Source organism: Pieris napi, chromosome 15 (genome assembly GCF_905475465.1).
Source record: "Pieris napi chromosome 15, ilPieNapi1.2, whole genome shotgun sequence".
Taxonomy (NCBI): Eukaryota; Metazoa; Arthropoda; class Insecta; order Lepidoptera; family Pieridae; genus Pieris; species Pieris napi.
Genome location: NC_062248.1, coordinates 8,668,231 through 8,687,404, shown reverse-complemented (window position 1 = coordinate 8,687,404; position 19,174 = coordinate 8,668,231). Strand labels below are relative to the sequence as shown.

The following is a 19,174-nucleotide window of genomic DNA, read 5'->3' as shown; positions in this document are numbered from 1 at the left end:
GGGGCGTGGGGCCGCCACCCGAACACTGGCTCCGCTTTCCTTAGTATCCCGGCTCAAACGGCGCGCGCGCACCCGACACAAGCGCAGCGCGCTCCGGGCCATGGCGGTCCGCGTACTTTGGTAAGAATTAATTATTTCACTACCTAAAAATAACTTCTATATTTAAAAAAAATATGTAAGAGTTTAAAAATAATATTTAACTAAATATAATTAAATTATTAGGTTGGTAACCGCGCTGGTGCCGCTTTCAGGAGTAAAGACGAGTCCGGTAAGTGCTTTTTTTTATTTTAATAAAGTGATCAATTTTGATTTTAATACGTAATAGTGTAAAGAAGATCGGGATTTAGGGAATGTTTGTGTAATGGAGGAGCGTCCCGACTCGCCCGTCCGCTTTCGTCCTTTTGCAATTTCTTAAAACTGCAAGCTTGAATCGATTAGGTTTAGCAAAAAGCTCGATGAAATATAATTTCATTTCAAGTATTGCGAACAAAAAGTTTAAAGAACTTTCTAGATATTTTAAAATTGAAGTAGGTATCTTATTTTATATCAATATCATAAATGTACTTAGTTGACGACCGACAAAGTTTATCATTACTCGGATGTAAAGCGACAGCATTGCGCAAACAATACAATTTATAGAATTGTATTAAAATAATAAATTACGAATTCATATTTGGAATTTATTTATAGGTAATTAATTTTCTTAATTACGTCAAAGAGGCTATAAACACATACACATTCGCCTTTAAAATTATAAATAGGTATTCATTGTGTTAGGTGTGAGTAAGACAGTATCGTTTTACTATAAAATGCTAGCTCGGCAAAATATCGCGTATCAACTAGATCCTTCAGTGTCTATTTAATAAATAATAATCGCGAAATGTCTATACGCATCTTTAACTGACTTCCGAAACAGCTATATTCCAATAATCAAGCAGAAGTTAAATAAAGTCTTATATTCGATTATAAATGCGTTTAATGTTGTTTTTCGAAACAAGACAACAATAGCTTACAGATTTTTTTCTTTACTTACGTCACCTAATTTTTATTTGATTAAAATAAAAATAGAACAATATTCCAAATAAAAAATGATCGAAATAGTTCAGGTTCAAGTTTTGAATAATCGAAGATATGCTAGGCTATAATTTGATGCGGTTTAGGCCGAATTTCTATGGAACAAAAATTTTGGTGGTGACTCTCGTACTATAATACAGTCAGCAAAAAGTGTTAAATACAGGTTACATTTTTATATAACATAGGTGCTACTTATCGATTTATTTTCTTGTTTTTACTTAGTTAAATACAGTGTAAACTCTATAAACGACACTCAAGGGACCGTGCATATTTTGACGTTACAAAGAGTTGTCGTTAAATAGAAAGAAGAAAAATCTGTATAAGAGGAAGAAAAAGTTTATTTCAGACTAGTGTTAGTAATTACATAAAAATGTATTTATGTCGAATGATGCCGACAGTTGAGTAAGTTGAGTTTATTACGGGTTAGGACAATAAAGCGACAAAAGAACGTAAGTTCTTCAGAAGAGTTCCGCAGTTTTAACGAATTTTGGCAACTTAAAAAGTACTTTTTATTATTTAATTGTCGTTATTGAGGGTGGGGTTTGTGCTATGTAGAGTGTGTCATTGTATGGAAGTCTAAACCAACCAAAGCCGAGTGATTTCGACGCTTTAGGGACTTTGTAGTTAAATCGAGAGATGTTACATGGAGTTTACACTGTAATTAAATAAGGATGTCAACGGGCGGCCTTATCGCTTTCGAGAGATATCTTCCAGGCAACCACTGTTAGGAAAGAATAATTAGGTTTATTTTATTGTTCCATACAAAACCTAAGTATATTAAGGTTTTGTATAAGTGCGAGGCCTATGTAACTTAAAGCTCCAACCTCTAGTAATAAGTTAAAATAAAATACAAACTCAAATTCATCTTTAACAATAATATAGAAATACCATGTTACCTAAAATCCAATATAATATCAATTAGTTTCCGGAAAATGACTTGGCCATTGGCTTTAGACGGGCGAGAGTATTTTTTTTTTACATAAGCACTTGCGCGAACACTCTAGAGGATTATTAATAATTTAAAAAACACAATGGAGGGATGGCCTACTCCAAATTTTTCCAATTGCTTCATCTTCGCTTCAAGTCTGAAGCCGTTATATAAACTTATAACTTCAATTGCAAATGAAAAATTAAACAAAATCCCTTTGATTTCTACTCTTGTCTATCAGTTTCACTCCTCTTTTTCAATGTCTATACCATGTAAAGCAGTAGTGAATTCAGCGTGCGACCGTCATCCTTGAGTTCGTAGGTTCGATCCCCGGCTGTACACCATTGGACTTTCTTTCTATGTGCGCACTTAACTTTCGCTCGAACGGTGAAGGAAACCTGCGAGCCTTAGACCGTCGACGGCGTATGTCAGGCACAGGACTCTGATCACATACTTGACTATTAGATTGACAAATGATCATATCTAGGTAGTAGCGCCACGAATTTGGCAACGTATACATTACGAAAAAGTGAATATTTTGGATAATAATTACCGATTTCTTGTAATGGCACATATTTTGTAAATAAATAAATATTCAACAATTGCAAATATTTCGATATATGTACCTACATGTACACAGCTTAACCACCTGAATCGCGTGAAGTTTGACTTCATTAGCCATCACCATAACTGTATTATACTTTGTTGAATAACTATTATGGAAACATTTTTATTAATTTATGATTATTTTTAGTAAATTAAATCATATATAACATAACGTGACATTTATATGCATTTTTCAGTTATTTAATATTGTTATTAACACGTTCGTTGCATTACGAGATCTATCAGATCTCTTGCAGGACTTTTGTATTGTGCGTTGAACATAATCGTGTTTTTTCACTCCTTGCGGGAGGATGTAACTTGTAAAGTTCTTTAAGGATGAGCAGGACAAATATACATATTTGCTTCCTACTTAAAGCTGAATTCAAGGACTTTAAAAAATAAATTAGAGATGGATTAGGTCCCTAACGCACAGTACTGTAATTGTTTTAATTCCTTGCGTTAGGAGATATGTCGGTACTCGTGAAATCGTACGCCTCGTAGACGCAAGAGATGGAGGATGGGATTTTTAGTGTTGTCCTAGAATCGACATTCGGGAAGTCGCGGGCACGTTTTGGAAATAACACTCGCGTATATACCAGCGTGTTGATTATTTTTGTATGATAAAAAAGTGTAAAAAATCTATTTTATTGGTTTGACTGTAACAAAAAATCAACGCCGGATTATACTGCTGCATCGTCCAGTAAAATATTTGTTTTGGAAAATGTTCAAATTTGCCCCCCCATTGACAAATAATGACAGTGATTCTGATTATGAAATATTTAACGATAAACCTTTTTCGTTGGAGCACACGCAGTTAAACAGCACTGACGCTTCTAAAAAAACTAAACGAATTGTTACCATTTGCGCGTAATGTGCAAGCAATCAATGTGCTTACCATGTTTTAATGAAAAACACTTTGCATAATTAATAAAACTTTTAGAAGCGATAACTGAGATATTATTTTATTCCCATCACTACTTACTACACATATTGAACTATCTTCGGGTGCGGTACGAGATACAATCGATATCTAATTTTTTTTTGGTATTTGTAGTTTATTCAAATGTCGTAACTGCGTGCGAACCTAGCAAAATATAAAGCAACTATCTTTCACCCACAAAAAATTCAAAATATATGTCATTGTTTTTTTGGAAGATATAAATTATTTTCAAAAGTGTATTTTTAGGAGACTGATTAGGTCTCAAACGCACCAGAGGATAGGCTTGTTACGAGATCTTTTAGGTCTCCAACGCACCAGCTGAAAGTTCTTTAAAAATGATGGCGCAGTGAACGTGTTAAATAGTAAACTGTAACAGTAATTGATAATGCTTTTCCATAAAACAGATACTTAAATTAATATAAATATTACTGAACTATAAATTAAATTTAAAAAAAGCTATCACAAATATGCCACATTCTGGTTAAGACTTACTTAATATGGCTTTGTTATATTTTATTTTATATTATACATTAACTTTTAATGTTAATAAAACAAAATTCGAAGGTTGCTTAAGTATAAACTCATTATAATTATAATAACGGCAAAGACCAAGCGTTTTTGAGATAGTTCGGTGAAAAAAAGTGTTCTGTTTTTACTCATTTAGTGCTCATTTTTGAATAAATTATTGTCCAGCCAAACACTTTCTACTATGTATGGATTTTCTTAACGGAGTCAGATCGAATAATTCGAGGAACTGGTATCGCTATGTTACCACTTAACTATTTTACTACTTGGACGCAATCAGGACTACAAAATTACCTGATTTCACCTGCTTGTGTTCTTTAAGGTGTATTGTGTGTTTTTGTGGTCTGATTATTGTTTGGAATTAAATTACCGAAATATTGTGTATAGCATAATAAAAAAAAAGTATATTGCTCGATTATTAATCTTATATTTGTAAATTCATTCAATTAAAATTTAAGGCACAAAATATGATAAAACCTTAAATATTAATAAAAGCACAGCCACGAGTTTGCTGTGAAGCAGATGAAACGGGGCAAAATTGAAGAATATATATCGTTAGAATTAGCTTATACATTTATCGAATATACGACAATGAAATAGTTAATTGTTTAAAATTTATAATTTAAGTATCATACATAATATAAATATATTCACGCCTAGTGACGCTTCGTCTCGCTACAGACTATTTAAGTGAAGTATATTTTCTTTTAAACATTTATGTCTCAATTGCAGCAAGATGACCTTTATGCAAGGGGAGATATCGAAGAAAACAATATAAATCCCAGTCGGTGGCCGCCGACGGAATACTGGCCAACGAGAGGTTTATCGAACCGACCAGACTTACCAACGGTCCAACCCTCATCTCCGTATTCTCAACAACAAGCATCCTATCCTTCACAACCATCCTATCCTCCACAACCTTCCTATCCTCCACAACCTTCCTATCCTCCACAACCATCCTATCCTCCACCGCCATCCTATTCACAATCACAACAATCCTATTCCCAATCACAACCAACTTATCCTCGCAATAACTTTGCCGTTTACGATCCCGTTACTCATCAACGAGTGCCACCTAATGAAATTACACGGAATTGTACTGCGCCCGGGTGCTGTGTTCCCAAATGTTTTGCTGAAAAAGGAAACAGGGTAGGCAATTTATCAACTACCGTCTGATTTTAGTAAAGATATCAACTCAACCTCACATTTAAAATTTATCTTTATACTTGAAATATATAAAATTACACATTGAAAATATTTTGATAATAAGTTAATTATGTATGAAAAGTAAAATAATATATTTTTCTTTTGTACAAACAAAATATTTACTATATAACCATAAATTATTGTTCTGTGATTAATTAAACTAACACTATAATGTATATTATTGTGTAGGGATTTCCTGGACATCAAGGGTCACCGGGAATGAGAGGTCTTCCAGGACACGAAGGTGCTGAAGGTCCACAAGGTCCAAAAGGACAAAAAGGTCAAGTAGGACCACAAGGTCCACGAGGCCCTAAGGGTGAAAGGGGAAAACCTGGTGCTCAAGGATTTGTTGGTTTATCTGGACCACCAGGTCCTCAAGGAGATTCCGGAGCACCCGGAATCCCAGGAAGAGATGGTTGTAATGGAACCGATGTAAGTCATCGTCAATTTAAATAAAAATTAATGTAATTAAACATTTTTAACATTTTAGTTTTGGAAACTTTTATAGGGAGATCCTGGTATAATGGGGTCCAAAGGATTACAAGGACCTCGTGGAATACCGGGACCAAAAGGAGACAAGGGTGACAAAGGTCAAGCTGCTCATATGGGGAGGTACCCGAAAGGGCAAAAAGGAGAACCAGGTGCTGATGGTATGCAAGGACCTCAAGGACCAGTTGGATTAACTGGTTCTCCTGGACTTGCAGGACCTAAGGGAAATACAGGACCTATGGTATGATCAATTTTTTTTTTCAAAAATAAAATTATTATCTATATTATGTGTGAATATGAAAACAAAAAACTTATTTAAATAGTTGCGTATATGTAAATGTTAAATTCTTCATGAGTTTAACTTTCTTCTTTCTTCTTTTTTATTAGCAATTCTTAAAAAAATATTTTAAGTTATAAAATTACTTTGTAGGGCCCACTTGGTCTAAGGGGAGATAAAGGATCGAAAGGGTCAAAAGGCCAATCGATACAAGGAGACAAAGGTGACAGAGGAGATAGAGGTGATAGAGGTCCTGGTTGCCCGCCAGCACCTTTAGTTTCTGTTGACAACAAGGGCGCTATTAAGGGTGTCAAAGGAGATAGTGGCACTAAGGGTGATAAAGGGGAACCTGGAAGAATAGGAGAGAAAGGAGATACCGGTCTCATGGGTGAACCAGGGTTGTCGGGACAAATGGGTATTAAAGGAGAAAAGGGTATAAGAGGAAATCCAGGAGAGAGAGTAAGCAAAAGTTTTTATAATATTTTGTTAATATAAATATTTTTGAATATCTCTGTAACACATATTTTAATAATAATCAATGTCATGAATGTAATATAAACTACCGTTGCATTCTCAACATAACTCAATAAAATTTACAGGGTCGTGATGGTATGTTCGGTCCTTCAGGCCCAATGGGGCAGAAAGGTGACCAAGGCAACGATGGATTGCCGGGTCTACCAGGCCGGCCTGGATCTAAAGGAGAACCTGGAAGGGATGGGCAACCTGGCTTAAGGGGGTTAAAAGGTATTCCTGGTCCAGCTGGTGGAAGGACTGGATCCCGTGGCCCCCCTGGTCCTACTGGACCAAGAGGATACATGGGACCTGCAGGTGCTCCGGGAACTGACGGAAGGCCGGGAGAAAGAGGTTCATCAGGCCCTATGGGACCTCCAGGGGGACAAGGTGAACCAGGTACACCTGGTATAGAAGGGCCTGCCGGCCACAAAGGTGATAAAGGAGAACCCGGTCTAGATGGTTTGCAGGGTGAAACAGGCCCAAAGGGTTATGATGGCCCCATTGGACCCACTGGACCACGTGGTCCTAAAGGAGAGGATGGATATTCAATTCCTGTAAGATTAATCTTATTATAAATCTTAAATTTAAATGAAAAACAATTTAATTAAAAAAATGTTCCTGTAATGTTTTTCAGGGGGAAAGAGGAAATCCTGGAGTGCCAGGATTACCTGGAGAAAGAGGTCAAAAAGGTGAACATGGTTATCAAGGCCTAAGAGGTGTTCCGGGAAATTCTACTTTAGGTACACCTGGTAGCCCAGGAGAAATGGGAATGCCAGGTGAAAAGGGTGAAAGAGGTCGTCCAGGATTTGACGGACTACCTGGTAATCCTGGTGAAAAGGGTAATATCGGTGGGCGATGTAATGAATGCTGGCCGGGTGGTCCAGGACAGAAGGGTGATCATGGATCTGATGGTATTCCTGGAGAAAGGGGTGAAAGAGGTCCTTCTGGTCCAGCTGGTTTGACCGGTGAACGAGGCTCTGATGGACTTAACGGATTACCAGGCTCAGTTGGAGCTCCAGTAAGTCAATTTTTTTGAGAATGCATTGCATTATTGTTGCGTTGCATTAATGTTTTTATGTTTTATTGTGAATGTATCTCATAAATATAAAATCGGCGTACGATCTCACATTTTTATAAGACAGTTATTTTGGGGAATACGACTTTGATAACGAAAATCAAACAACCGGTATGGCAAGCAAGCAAGGGTGGGACTGTGTGCATATCGCATCTAAATAATAATTTTATTTATTTTCTATTTAAGTATGAAGTATTTTAAGCTACTATATTTTTATATTTTTATATTTTTATAGAACACAGTCAAACTTAAGCAAAGATCATACAATCGTAATAATTTATATGACGTATGCAAAACAAATACCTATTGCGTTGTTAAATTCATTTTTAATTGATTTTTTGTAGGGTGATAGAGGAGACGAGGGCCCCATGGGGCCACCTGGAGAAAGTGGAGCTGATGCAATTATACCTTCTAATTTAGTAAAAGGACCTCCAGGAGAAAGAGGTCTTCAAGGAGAAAAAGGGCTGATGGGACCAAAGGGCGATAGAGGAGTCATGGGACCTAAAGGGGACCGTGGATTAAATGGAATGCCAGGGTTTAAGGGCGATCAGGGTAGAATGGGTACGCCTGGTATTGATGGTATATCTGGTAGTGATGGATCGCCAGGAATTCCAGGAAACAAAGGAATGTCGATTAAAGGAGAAAAAGGAGAGCTTGGATCTCAAGGATTCAAAGGTGATAAAGGTATATCAGGAAGAGGTGGTTTAAAGGGTGAACCTGGACAGTGTCCAAACTACTTGCAATTATTGACAAAAGGTGAAAAGGGTAATCAAGGTGCACCAGGTCCTCAGGGCCCACAAGGTAAGACACGAGTGTAACAAGGAAACATTTTAAATTTGTGATTTTATTTTCCTTTTTATAAAAATTGTTTTTTTTAGGAATGCCCGGAGAAAAGGGTGACAGAGGTTTCACAGGAAAGACAGGAGACAAAGGTCAAAAAGGATTAACTGGACGTACTGGTCCTGTTGGTCCTCGAGGTTACCCAGGACTTAAAGGTGATAAAGGAGACTTAGGCTCAATGGGTTTTCCTGGTACCCCTGGTGACACAGGGTCAAGAGGATTTCCAGGTCTTCCTGGTTTAAAGGGAGATAAAGGTGAAATTGGACCGTCAATGCCGGGACCTCCTGGGCCAACTGGATTTTTAGGTAAAAAAGGAGACAGTGGACCCAGGGGTATACCTGGTACACCTGGTAAGGATGGGCCTATGGGACCAGTGGGTTTGACTGGTGAAAAGGGGGATAGAGGTTTTGCTGGTTCCCCTGGATTTCCGGGACCTGCAGGCTTAAAAGGAGAACCAGGTCCGGTTGGACCCCCGGGAGTTCCGGGAATACCAGGTACACCAGGAAGAGAGGGACCAAAGGGTCAGCAAGGTTTTCCAGGTAAACCAGGAAATCCGGGTGTTATAGGGCTACCTGGTCAAAAAGGTGATAGAGGCATCCAAGGAATAGAAGGTCCTAAGGGATTCCCAGGTCCACGAGGTCGCCCAGGACAAAAAGGTGCTACGGGATACGATGGTAGTCCTGGAGATAAAGGTGATAAGGGTGAATTAGGTTTTCCAGGTATTCCTGGAGAACCAGGTTTGCCTGGGCCAATAGGACCTGTTGGAATAGAAGGACCAAAGGGAGATCAAGGTTTTCAAGGACCCCCAGGGCTACCGGGAAGAACTGGACTTACGGGTGAGAAAGGCGATAGAGGTTTCCCCGGACCATTAGGACAAAAAGGGGAACCAGGCAGAGCCGCAGAAAAGGGAGAAAGAGGTTTTCCAGGAATTCCAGGTGTAAGAGGATTAGACGGACAACCTGGTCAAGATGGCCAAAAAGGAGATAAGGGAGATATTGGAGTTCCTGGAATAGGGATTCCCGGACTTTCGGGGGAAAAGGGCGATATAGGTTTTCCTGGAAACCCTGGAGTTGCTGGTGAACCAGGCGAAAAAGGTAACCGCGGTTTGCCCGGCTTAAACGGTCTTAAAGGAGATAGGGGACCAGTTGGAGATTCAGGTTTACCTGGTCGACCGGGATTAGATGGATTGCCTGGTCCTGCGGGTGACGCTGGTCTACCTGGTTTAACAGGTGTTAAAGGAGGAAAGGGAGAAAGAGGGTTTCCTGGTAGAGATGGATTTGATGGTCAAAAAGGAGATCTAGGGCCAGTCGGACCGCCAGGCTTAGTAGGAGACAGAGGATACCCTGGTTTAAAGGGAGACAGGGGACTTCCCGGACCATCACTTAACGTAAAAGGAGACAAAGGAGATATAGGGCCTCCAGGACTACGTGGTCTAACAGGGCAGAAAGGTGAAACTGGACGAGATGGACTGCAAGGTCAAAAAGGTGATAAGGGAGACCGAGGATTCACTGGTGAAAGAGGAGATTATGGTCAAACTGGTGCCAGAGGTGATAAAGGTAACTTATCGACTGATAATATATTTCATTTTACTTATTGAATATAGTTTCAGTTTTTATAATACTATAACCAACATTAAACAAATCATATCATAGAGACAATCCCCTATGTCCCGTTCATTTTTCGTGTTTGGTCCGGACACTTGTTTACATTATAGAAACTGATTTTATGATTCACCAAAGTAATTTTATTTTCCATAACAATGTTATTAGATATACTCATATACAATAAGTTTAACAATTTTTTTAAATACTATTACCATTTTCGTTAATCATTTATATCGCTCCGAATAAATTAAATCATATTATTTTTATATTAACTCAAATGAATATAATTTTATTAGTTGATCATAAGAATCAAGTATACAGTAATTACAACATTCTTAACCTACAAAGTAATAATAAAAAAGAAAATTATTCTTTTTACACAACTCGTCAAAAATCTTATTATTATAGTGTTATTTAATTCCTATAACAAAATATTTATTTATTGACTGATTCCTATTAAAGAGAATTTATTGATCACTTAAATACTTGTAAAATTTTAGGTGACACTGGACCAGCTGGACCAGCTGGCATATCTGGCCGAACTATTAAAGGAGAAAAAGGCTTGCCAGGTATTCCAGGTAAACATGGGGGGCGTGGCTTGCCAGGTGCAACCGGAGAAATGGGAGAGCGCGGATTACCCGGATTACCGGGGCAAACAGGACGACCTGGAACGCCAGGACAACCTGGCCCACAAGGGGAGAAAGGAGATCAAGGTCGTGAAGGTGTTGCAGGGCCGCCAGGATATGATGGAACTCCTGGTGCAATGGGTCCTCCTGGTCTGATCGGTGAAAGGGGAGAAAAGGGAGACAAAGGTGCGATTGGATTTGGTGCACAAGGAGAAAAAGGTAACCAAGGAGTTCCTGGTCTACCTGGCTTACAAGGAGAAAGAGGGGAAAAAGGAGATCGAGGGTTCGACGGGCTAAATGGTCAACCAGGACCAATGGGAGAAGAAGGTGATAAGGGTGAAATAGGTTTCCAAGGTAGCATAGGTGTACCAGGCGTGGAAGGTGTCAAGGGTGACAAAGGTGATGCAGCTATAGTTGTATATGGAGCAAAGGGAGAACCTGGACCTAGGGGACCACCTGGCTTTAACGGTGCTCCTGGTCAGGATGGAATTCCTGGATCTAGAGGATTGGACGGTCTACCAGGTGAGAAAGGAAATCAAGGATTCCCAGGCGCTCACGGACCACAAGGCCCTCCTGGAGTACAAGGCTTACAAGGGTTCCAAGGTGAAAGAGGTGAAGCAGGTCGCATTGGATTCCCGGGTGCACCAGGACCTGCTGGCGCTCCTTGCCAAAATAGAGATTACCTAACGGGAATTCTTTTAGTAAAACATAGTCAGACTGAAATAGTGCCAGAATGTGAACAGGGTCACGTTAAGCTATGGGATGGATATTCTCTACTCTATATTGATGGAAACGAAAAAGCGCACAATCAAGATTTGGGCCACGCCGGTTCCTGCGTCCGCAAATTCAGTACAATGCCATTCCTATTCTGTAATCTCAATGACGTGTGTAATTATGCAAGTAGAAATGATCGAAGCTACTGGCTATCAACTAACAACCCCATACCTATGATGCCAGTAGAAAATAATGAAATTAAGAAACATATATCAAGATGTGTTGTATGCGAAGTTCCCGCTAATATTATAGCAGTTCACAGTCAAACACTAGATATACCCAGTTGCCCGGTTGATTGGACATCTCTGTGGATAGGATACAGTTTCGTTATGGTGAGTAAATATTGTCTAAATTATATTTGTGTATGATACATTTTTTCAGTACCTTTGCTTTACCGGTTTTGTTTTAACACCTCCGGAACAGAGAAAGTGAAAAATAAATTTACATCACTTCATTAACAAACAATTGATCTATGGTTTTATGCCACACAAGTACATTTTTTTTCGAATACGCGTTCGATGCTAGAATATATCAAGCATATTTCGATACTAATACAAGTATAAGTATCTTACAGTAAAATTCTCTGATTTTTTTATAAGTATATCCCGGGTATTAATGTATAAAATACGTTCTCGTTCACCACATTTGCCTAGATATATCTGAGCGACAATTATTAAAAAATAAATGGTTATTGCAGCATACCGGTGCGGGAGGTAATGGAGGCGGACAAGCACTTGCAAGTCCGGGGTCCTGTCTTGAAGACTTCCGAGCCACACCGTTCATAGAATGTAACGGTGAAGCAGGCACTTGCCATCACTTCGCCAATGAACTCAGTTTTTGGATGACAACTATCGAAGACAATAAACAGTTCGACATGCCCGAACGAGAGACATTAAAAGCAGGTCGTTTACTCCAACGAGTTTCTAGATGCGCAGTTTGTATTAAAAACACGTAGTTATCATACTAAGAACTATAAATTAAATTTTTTAGGACAATAAAAAATATTTTTATAAATTAAAAACAATGCGAAGTTAAAGATATTGTCTCCTTTCTAAAATTGCGAAAATTACGATACACCAAAGCTTTTTATCTTAAGTTTAGTCTAAGACCTATAATTTTTATTATTCAAACGGCGCTATATTTATTTCTCAGCCATAATTAAAGAGTATATCCTAATAGTTACGAACATGTTTTGTTATTGAATGTATAAAAATATGTAAAGTATTGTTATATTGTTTGGTCAGTATGTATTTAATAAATGATAAAGCCTTTTAAAAATGAAAATGTATGGACATCTTCTTGCATCTTCAGTCTCCTATAAATATGTTACCTGTACATACAAACGAATATTCTGTTTATCATAAAAAATGTTCAAGAATATGTTTTAAGAATGAAGCTTTTGTTTATATATTTAAAACAACAAAAATAATAATTAATAGTAAGCACTGCCATTGTAGATAGATTAATAAAATAATGTGTTTATTAATAGATTACTTATAAGGTTTTATTAAATATATTATAACAAAAAATATTCGTTCTGTTTATTTAAATATATGGTATGTAAAATATTTGTTTTACAAAAGAACCTACCGTCTCCGTTTAGATACCTATTATAAGTAAAAAACTTTTTTACTCATTATATTAATGACCTATTAAAATGAATTAATAACAGGCACGGGTTAATTGGTAGCAGTGGTTCAGAACCGTTAACCACAGTGTAGTGTAGTTTTATACAACCCGTTCGTTGTATACAAAAACAGTTTTTTTATACACGTTAAGTGATAATAGATCACTAATATGTCCCCCATGGACACTCTCAATGTCAGAGAGCTCGCCGGCATTTTAATAATTGGTAGGTACGCTCTTCGCGGTAAAGTCGAATTGGTTCGACAATACTGCAGTGGGTACGAGTTTTCAAATCGGAACATAATGTTTAAAGAACTTTATTTCTCATTACAAAAATTATTTTTTATTTACATGAGAAATTTAATATTAAGTATATACGATCGAGATACACGTCGCCATCAGCTAGCCCAATTTTAGTCTAATGGGCCCATTCTGATGTGTCCCTCCATCTTTAATGCCCTTTTGAACTGATCAATCACGCTAATGTTACGAACCTTAGACGGAACATGCTCCAGGCCAGAAAGCTGGAGATCCAATTGCATGATTTTTTGAGGAGGCCATAGGCTGGTAGCTTCGAGAGAAGCGTTTTATGCCACACCAGATCGAAGGCTTTCGCTATATCCAAACTAACCGCTAGCGCGTCCCCCTTGGACTGAATTGCCTCTACCTATCTATGTATAAGGTATACAAGAAAGTCACCAGCTGAGAGATCACGACGAAAGCCATACTGATAATCGCTAATCAGTTGGTGGCCCTCTAGATACCTCAGAAGCTGGCCGGTAATAATAGTTTCCACTATTTCGGAGAACAAGGTTAAATCTATTGGTCGAATCAGAACGATCGCCTTTTTAGGGATCGGATGTGTTGAAGCGGTCTTCTAGCACTTCGGGGCAGTGCCGAGCGAGTATAGGTACCGGAAAAGGCGCTTTAAGACCGGAGCCAAATCAGGAGCACAATTGTTGGGATGCCATCAGGGTCGCTCGCCTTATGAATGTCCAAGGAAGAAAGAGTTTTGCGGACAGCACGTTACCAAAATATGTTTTCCGGCATCGAAGTGTAACACCGTGAAGTGGTCGGTGGTGCGGTGCCCTTCCTTTGACTTGCAAAGTCGAGTTGGACGAGAAGAGACAACCCAAAATTTCGGCTTTATCTTTAGCGGTAGGGGCTAACGAGCCACCTCCTTGTGCAGAAGTGGAACGGAGGGCTCACAGAAATTCTATTAAACAGCTTTGGCGAGAGACCAGAAGGCTCGAAATTTTATCTAAGTGATATTTGATAGTAATATTGGATTGTGTTTTGTATTTCTAAAAAAATTAAAACAACATGATATGTGATGGCTAGGATACCTGAGATTAATATTATTACTACATATAATTTATTTTATCCACGGGCTTGAGACAAAAACATTAGCTCACGATTTATCAGGTGACCGTTTCCATACTATTTGCTATTAAAGGGTCACGCCATTTACAGTGACTTTGTGACTTTTGTCTGAAGCCCAGTTTCTATACTACTGTCATTGTCATTTGTCACCAAAGCGGGAAAGATATTTCTCTGTGGTTGACGTTGAAGAGCGAAACCCAAATTCAGTAGTATTAGTACTGTAAAATAGAATATCTTATTTAACTGTTGGGAATTAATATGGATACCGATACTTCTTAAATTCTAAATTATTTCACTGTTATTCAAGTACTATTCGACATTTCAAACTAATAATGTTTCAGTAATAAAATAAAAAGAATCGAAATCAGAATGTTTGAATGGGCTTACAGTGGAGCAAATAAAGCTGTACCAAGAAATGTGGGCCCCGAATGCGCATATTTTTTATCAACGCAACGAAAAATAATTGAAACAATTATTGTGACAAGTGTTTGTATGTATGTTATTGTAAGTATTTTATTATATTAATTAATTTCTCGTTGTTTTTGTCTAAGTGAAGCCTTATAACTTAATTGACCCATGATACTAATTATAATTTAATTAAGAGCCCTAGATTTATATTTTTTAAGGAAACTTGCGGTACTGTCACTAAGTGTATAATACGTTTCTAATAATATTTTTATTTTGTACCAAGGCTAAAACATACCCAAAGTTAAACATTCCAAATGAAGATTCATATGTTAAAAGTGACAGAGGTGGGAAGAGATTACTAGTGATTTTACTTGCCTTACTATGGGGAATGGAAATTGGTTTCAAATTTGCATCACGAACTGTAATTTACTTATTGAATCCATGCCATGTTACTACATTAATTCAAGTAAGTATCATAAGTAAATCCATTCTAATATTTGATTGTTACTAAGCATATTTTATAATTTCATTTTCTTTTTGTCAAATAGTTTATAGCCATGTATTTGGATTTCAGATATACTTATTGTCTGCACCACCTAGTAAAACAGTTACAACTCTGTTTAGAATTCACTTAAATTTGTTAAATGGACCACTTTTAGCTTTTCTCTTTCCGGAGACTGCATCAAGAACTGTAAGTTTAAATTAACAAAATAAATAAAGTAAAGAATAGTAATTGCTACATTTCATCATAGTAGCATTTTTTCTTCGAACCATTACATATTGTATTATAATGAATACCACTCTATCAATTTGCCTTAGATACTTGCAGAAGCTGCACTGTATTGGATTCAACATGGAATGATGTTTGTGATACCATATTATTTGCTCAGAATTGGTGGTGGGTAATTTATCAGTGTTTTTTTTTATTATACTTACATACTATAAAAAATATATTTAAATGTATTTTTAAATAATGGTTTATTTTACAGGTGTTTATAACATAGAGCCCTTTTGGGACTTCAATTGGGCTATATTTAGTTATTCTCTTAATCTGCTATATCACTTCATTATTTTACAAATAATAGCCATAGTAAGTTATATATATATTCAAATAGCATTGTATTGTAGTATATTATAAAATTAGACAACAAATATTTTTTCTTTAGTAATGTTTGTATGTATTGGATTTAAAAAAGTAATGCCAACTATTCTATTTTAACTATTTTGTTTTTATTCCAGCCAGCACAAGTTAACCTCAACCATATGCTGTGTCCAGCAATATTAGATCCATTTGATGGTGCCTGGTATCGCATAGCTGCAGTATTACATCAAGCTATTTTGTGTCCTATGTTATGCAAACTGTTTTGCCTTATGGCAGAATTTTGTTTGACAAAGTTTCCACCTACCAAAGTGAAACCAAAGATGAAGGATAATTTACTAGATAATATCTTAGAACATAAAGAACATGTTGAATAAAAGATAAGAAACAGTATAAAACAATGAATTGTTCTGATAAAATTTCACTACTTCCACTTTGCGGAGGTTAATCATAATGTGATATTTGGCAAAGCCTATATATTCAGCACATGATAGTCAAAAGATTTAGAAATGCGCTAAATTTTCATTTAAATAGAAATGCGCTCGATTGCTTTCAATTTCGCACAGAGATCTTTGGTTGATGACAAAAACGTTTCACAATTAAAATGTTGAGCCATATAAGGTCTTTTAATCATATATAATATTATCTTTATTATTCTAGAAAATTGTTATTTAAAATTTTATTTATTTTCTTAATAACAAAGACTCATTATTTATTACTTTATTGCAATTGGTGTAATTTATACTTATAGTAGGTATACATTGTGTAAAACTTAATTTCTGTGTAAAAAATATAACAAGCAAAAAAGGAAAAAAATTAACATTCATACTGAACTTAGAATAAAGGAATGTTTACATCACAAGACAAAAATATTTTTGCCACTACCATCCATTCCGGATGGTCCAGCTAATGTACTTACATGAAAACTTGTAAGTTATGAGATAGCATATTATATAAACCCATTTTAAAGTATTACTAACCTATCAAAATTGTCATGACTAGGACATTAAGCACTTACAAAATACATATAGATAGATTAGTCTAGTTTAAAAACACACACACATTAAAACAATTAGTAATGATTTAATGCAAAATCTTGCATTATTTCTGAAATTAATCCTTAACAGAATAATAAATAAAATAAGTTAAATAAATTTAAGTTACTTGCTTTTGCCTTGGATAGGACAATATTGTTTTTTTTTTCAATATATGTTGTCATTTTTTTTATTTTGGTTATATGGGAAGTAATTGATTTACTCAAGTGAACATCTACAGCAGTTCACTTATATAAATCATATTTAAATTGTAGCACTTTGACTGTAGCAAAATAATACAAGGCACAAAGAAAATAATTGCACATAAATCCTATGTAAAGAAAGGTACATAGAAAACCCTTAAAGCCTAGAATGTACAAAACTTGCAAGTTACTGTATCTCAAATATAAATTTTTTATTGACAAATTGAAGCTGGAGTTGTGACTTAATGGAGAGAGTGAACCACTTTTAAAAATATTTACATAACTAAAATATCACACATTGACTAGAATAATTTTCAAACTAAACAGTATACTTTACATCAGCCATCTAGAGGTAATCCTACATACACCATTGATACTTCAGTGTTCCCATACACTGCTGAGACTGTTGGATATAATTTGGTGTTAAAAGGTAGATCTGCAAAATATTGTTAACATGTTAATTCTGTAACATAATTATACAAAAATAATCTCAAATATTATTCAACACCTTACTTCTGAATGCAACTCCTAAAAATTCATATTTCTTCTCAAAACATAAAGTGCCTGAATCACAATCCAAAATGACTCTTACTCGTTCACCAACCTTAAAAATAGTATCGGAAGATACATAAAATTGTACTATTGTGTTTTCTGTAAATATCAAATAAAATATAAGTCTTACTTGATATTTTGGACTGTTATTCATCATGGGATAGTCCCCTTGAGTGTCTCCATTGTGTAACAGTATATTATCAACTAGATTCCACCCCCAGCTGGACTCATCAGATCCTAGTAAGCCCACATAACCTTGACATTGCAATGGTGCTTGTTTAGTTGAGACTCCTATAACAGCAACAGTACCCAATGGTCCCTCCCAAATAACTTCCCAGGCATGCCTTCCTCGACTAAACCCAATTTTTCCCCTACAGGCATCTGTACTTTGGGCAACTGGATTTCTTAAATAAAACAATGTTATGTTTCATAAAACTTCCATAGTTAATAAAAAACAACCAACAATTAAATACTTGTACAAGTTATTGTTGTTATTACCAAAGCAAAGACAAATTTTACCTGTGAAGAGTGAATCCATTTGGTTTAATGTAAATATTTCGGGAACAGTCATTAGGGCTCCATGCATGAAGGAATGCTCTTAACTTAGTTTTATATGTAGGTAAATTTGAAAGTAAGTCAGATCTCAACACTTCCTCAGACAACCTTCTGATGCAGTGAAACCGCCACAATTCGTTGTTTTCGTCACCGAGAATTCTAAACCACGTTTTACATACTAACATGCAATTCTTCAAATCTTTCAAGTTAAGAAAAGAGAAAATATTTTCTAATATTTGGTCTTTAACAAGTTCAGCAATAACATAATCATTGCTTAAATCATAACCATTCATCATATTAATATTACAGTTACAGATAACTTGTTTGATATACATTGAACATAACTTAATAACCCAGTTTTATAAAAAAAGAACGCTACAGCGATTCCTTATGTTGTACTTTTATACAGGCATAAAACTTCACTATTTGTTTGCTGTAAATAATTTTAAGTATAACACCATAATCATGTTATAACAGATGAATTGGACTTAAGAGAATAGCACTGAGCACAGAGAATAGAGAACAATCAACAAAGTATTCACTTTCAGTAGATAATCAGTATAGTGCTTCTATTTTAAGGACAGACTAAAAATAACGTATCCCTAGAAGAATAGACTTAAAAGTTAAAATTCGAATTATTTTTATAAATCGGAACGAGGCTATGAATTAATAAAGAAAACACTCTTAGATAAAAAAGGAATTTGTTGATCTTTTAATTTCTTACGCCATCCTGATGAGTAAAAATGATTGTTGTTATATTTCATTTTACGTAGGTTGGCACTTGGCAGTAGTTTTTGCGGGTTTTAATAATAATAAGTGAGGTATACACATATCATA

At 36.2% G+C, this 19,174-nt stretch overlaps 3 protein-coding genes across 3 annotated transcripts; 2 read left to right on the top strand and 1 right to left on the bottom strand.

Annotated features, from left to right (window-relative positions):
* Positions 1-3: 3 nt before the first annotated feature.
* On the top strand, positions 4-12,757 carry LOC125056849 (collagen alpha-1(IV) chain). Its single transcript, XM_047660162.1, has 12 exons — positions 4-120; positions 223-268; positions 4,806-5,222; positions 5,469-5,711; positions 5,788-6,009; positions 6,199-6,504; positions 6,645-7,112; positions 7,193-7,576; positions 7,978-8,434; positions 8,512-10,029; positions 10,578-11,809; positions 12,175-12,757. Exons 1-12 carry the CDS (start codon positions 101-103, stop codon positions 12,430-12,432), a joined length of 5,571 nt encoding a protein of 1,856 aa, XP_047516118.1. The 5' UTR covers positions 4-100; the 3' UTR covers positions 12,433-12,757.
* Positions 12,758-14,655: 1,898 nt separating this feature from the next.
* Positions 14,656-16,610, top strand: LOC125056561 (transmembrane protein 164). The gene is made up of 6 exons (XM_047659717.1): positions 14,656-14,990; positions 15,178-15,360; positions 15,469-15,585; positions 15,714-15,792; positions 15,884-15,984; positions 16,134-16,610. The coding sequence occupies exons 1-6, from the start codon at positions 14,856-14,858 to the stop codon at positions 16,368-16,370; spliced, it is 852 nt and encodes a 283-aa protein (XP_047515673.1). The 5' UTR covers positions 14,656-14,855; the 3' UTR covers positions 16,371-16,610.
* An 88-nt stretch (positions 16,611-16,698) lies between these two features.
* On the bottom strand, positions 16,699-18,850 carry LOC125056562 (F-box/SPRY domain-containing protein 1). The gene is made up of 4 exons (XM_047659718.1): positions 18,302-18,850; positions 17,913-18,186; positions 17,744-17,834; positions 16,699-17,666 (listed from the first exon to the last, which is right to left on the bottom strand). Exons 1-4 carry the CDS (start codon positions 18,670-18,672, stop codon positions 17,569-17,571), a joined length of 834 nt encoding a protein of 277 aa, XP_047515674.1. The 5' UTR covers positions 18,673-18,850; the 3' UTR covers positions 16,699-17,568.
* Between the last annotated feature and the right edge of the window lie 324 nt (positions 18,851-19,174).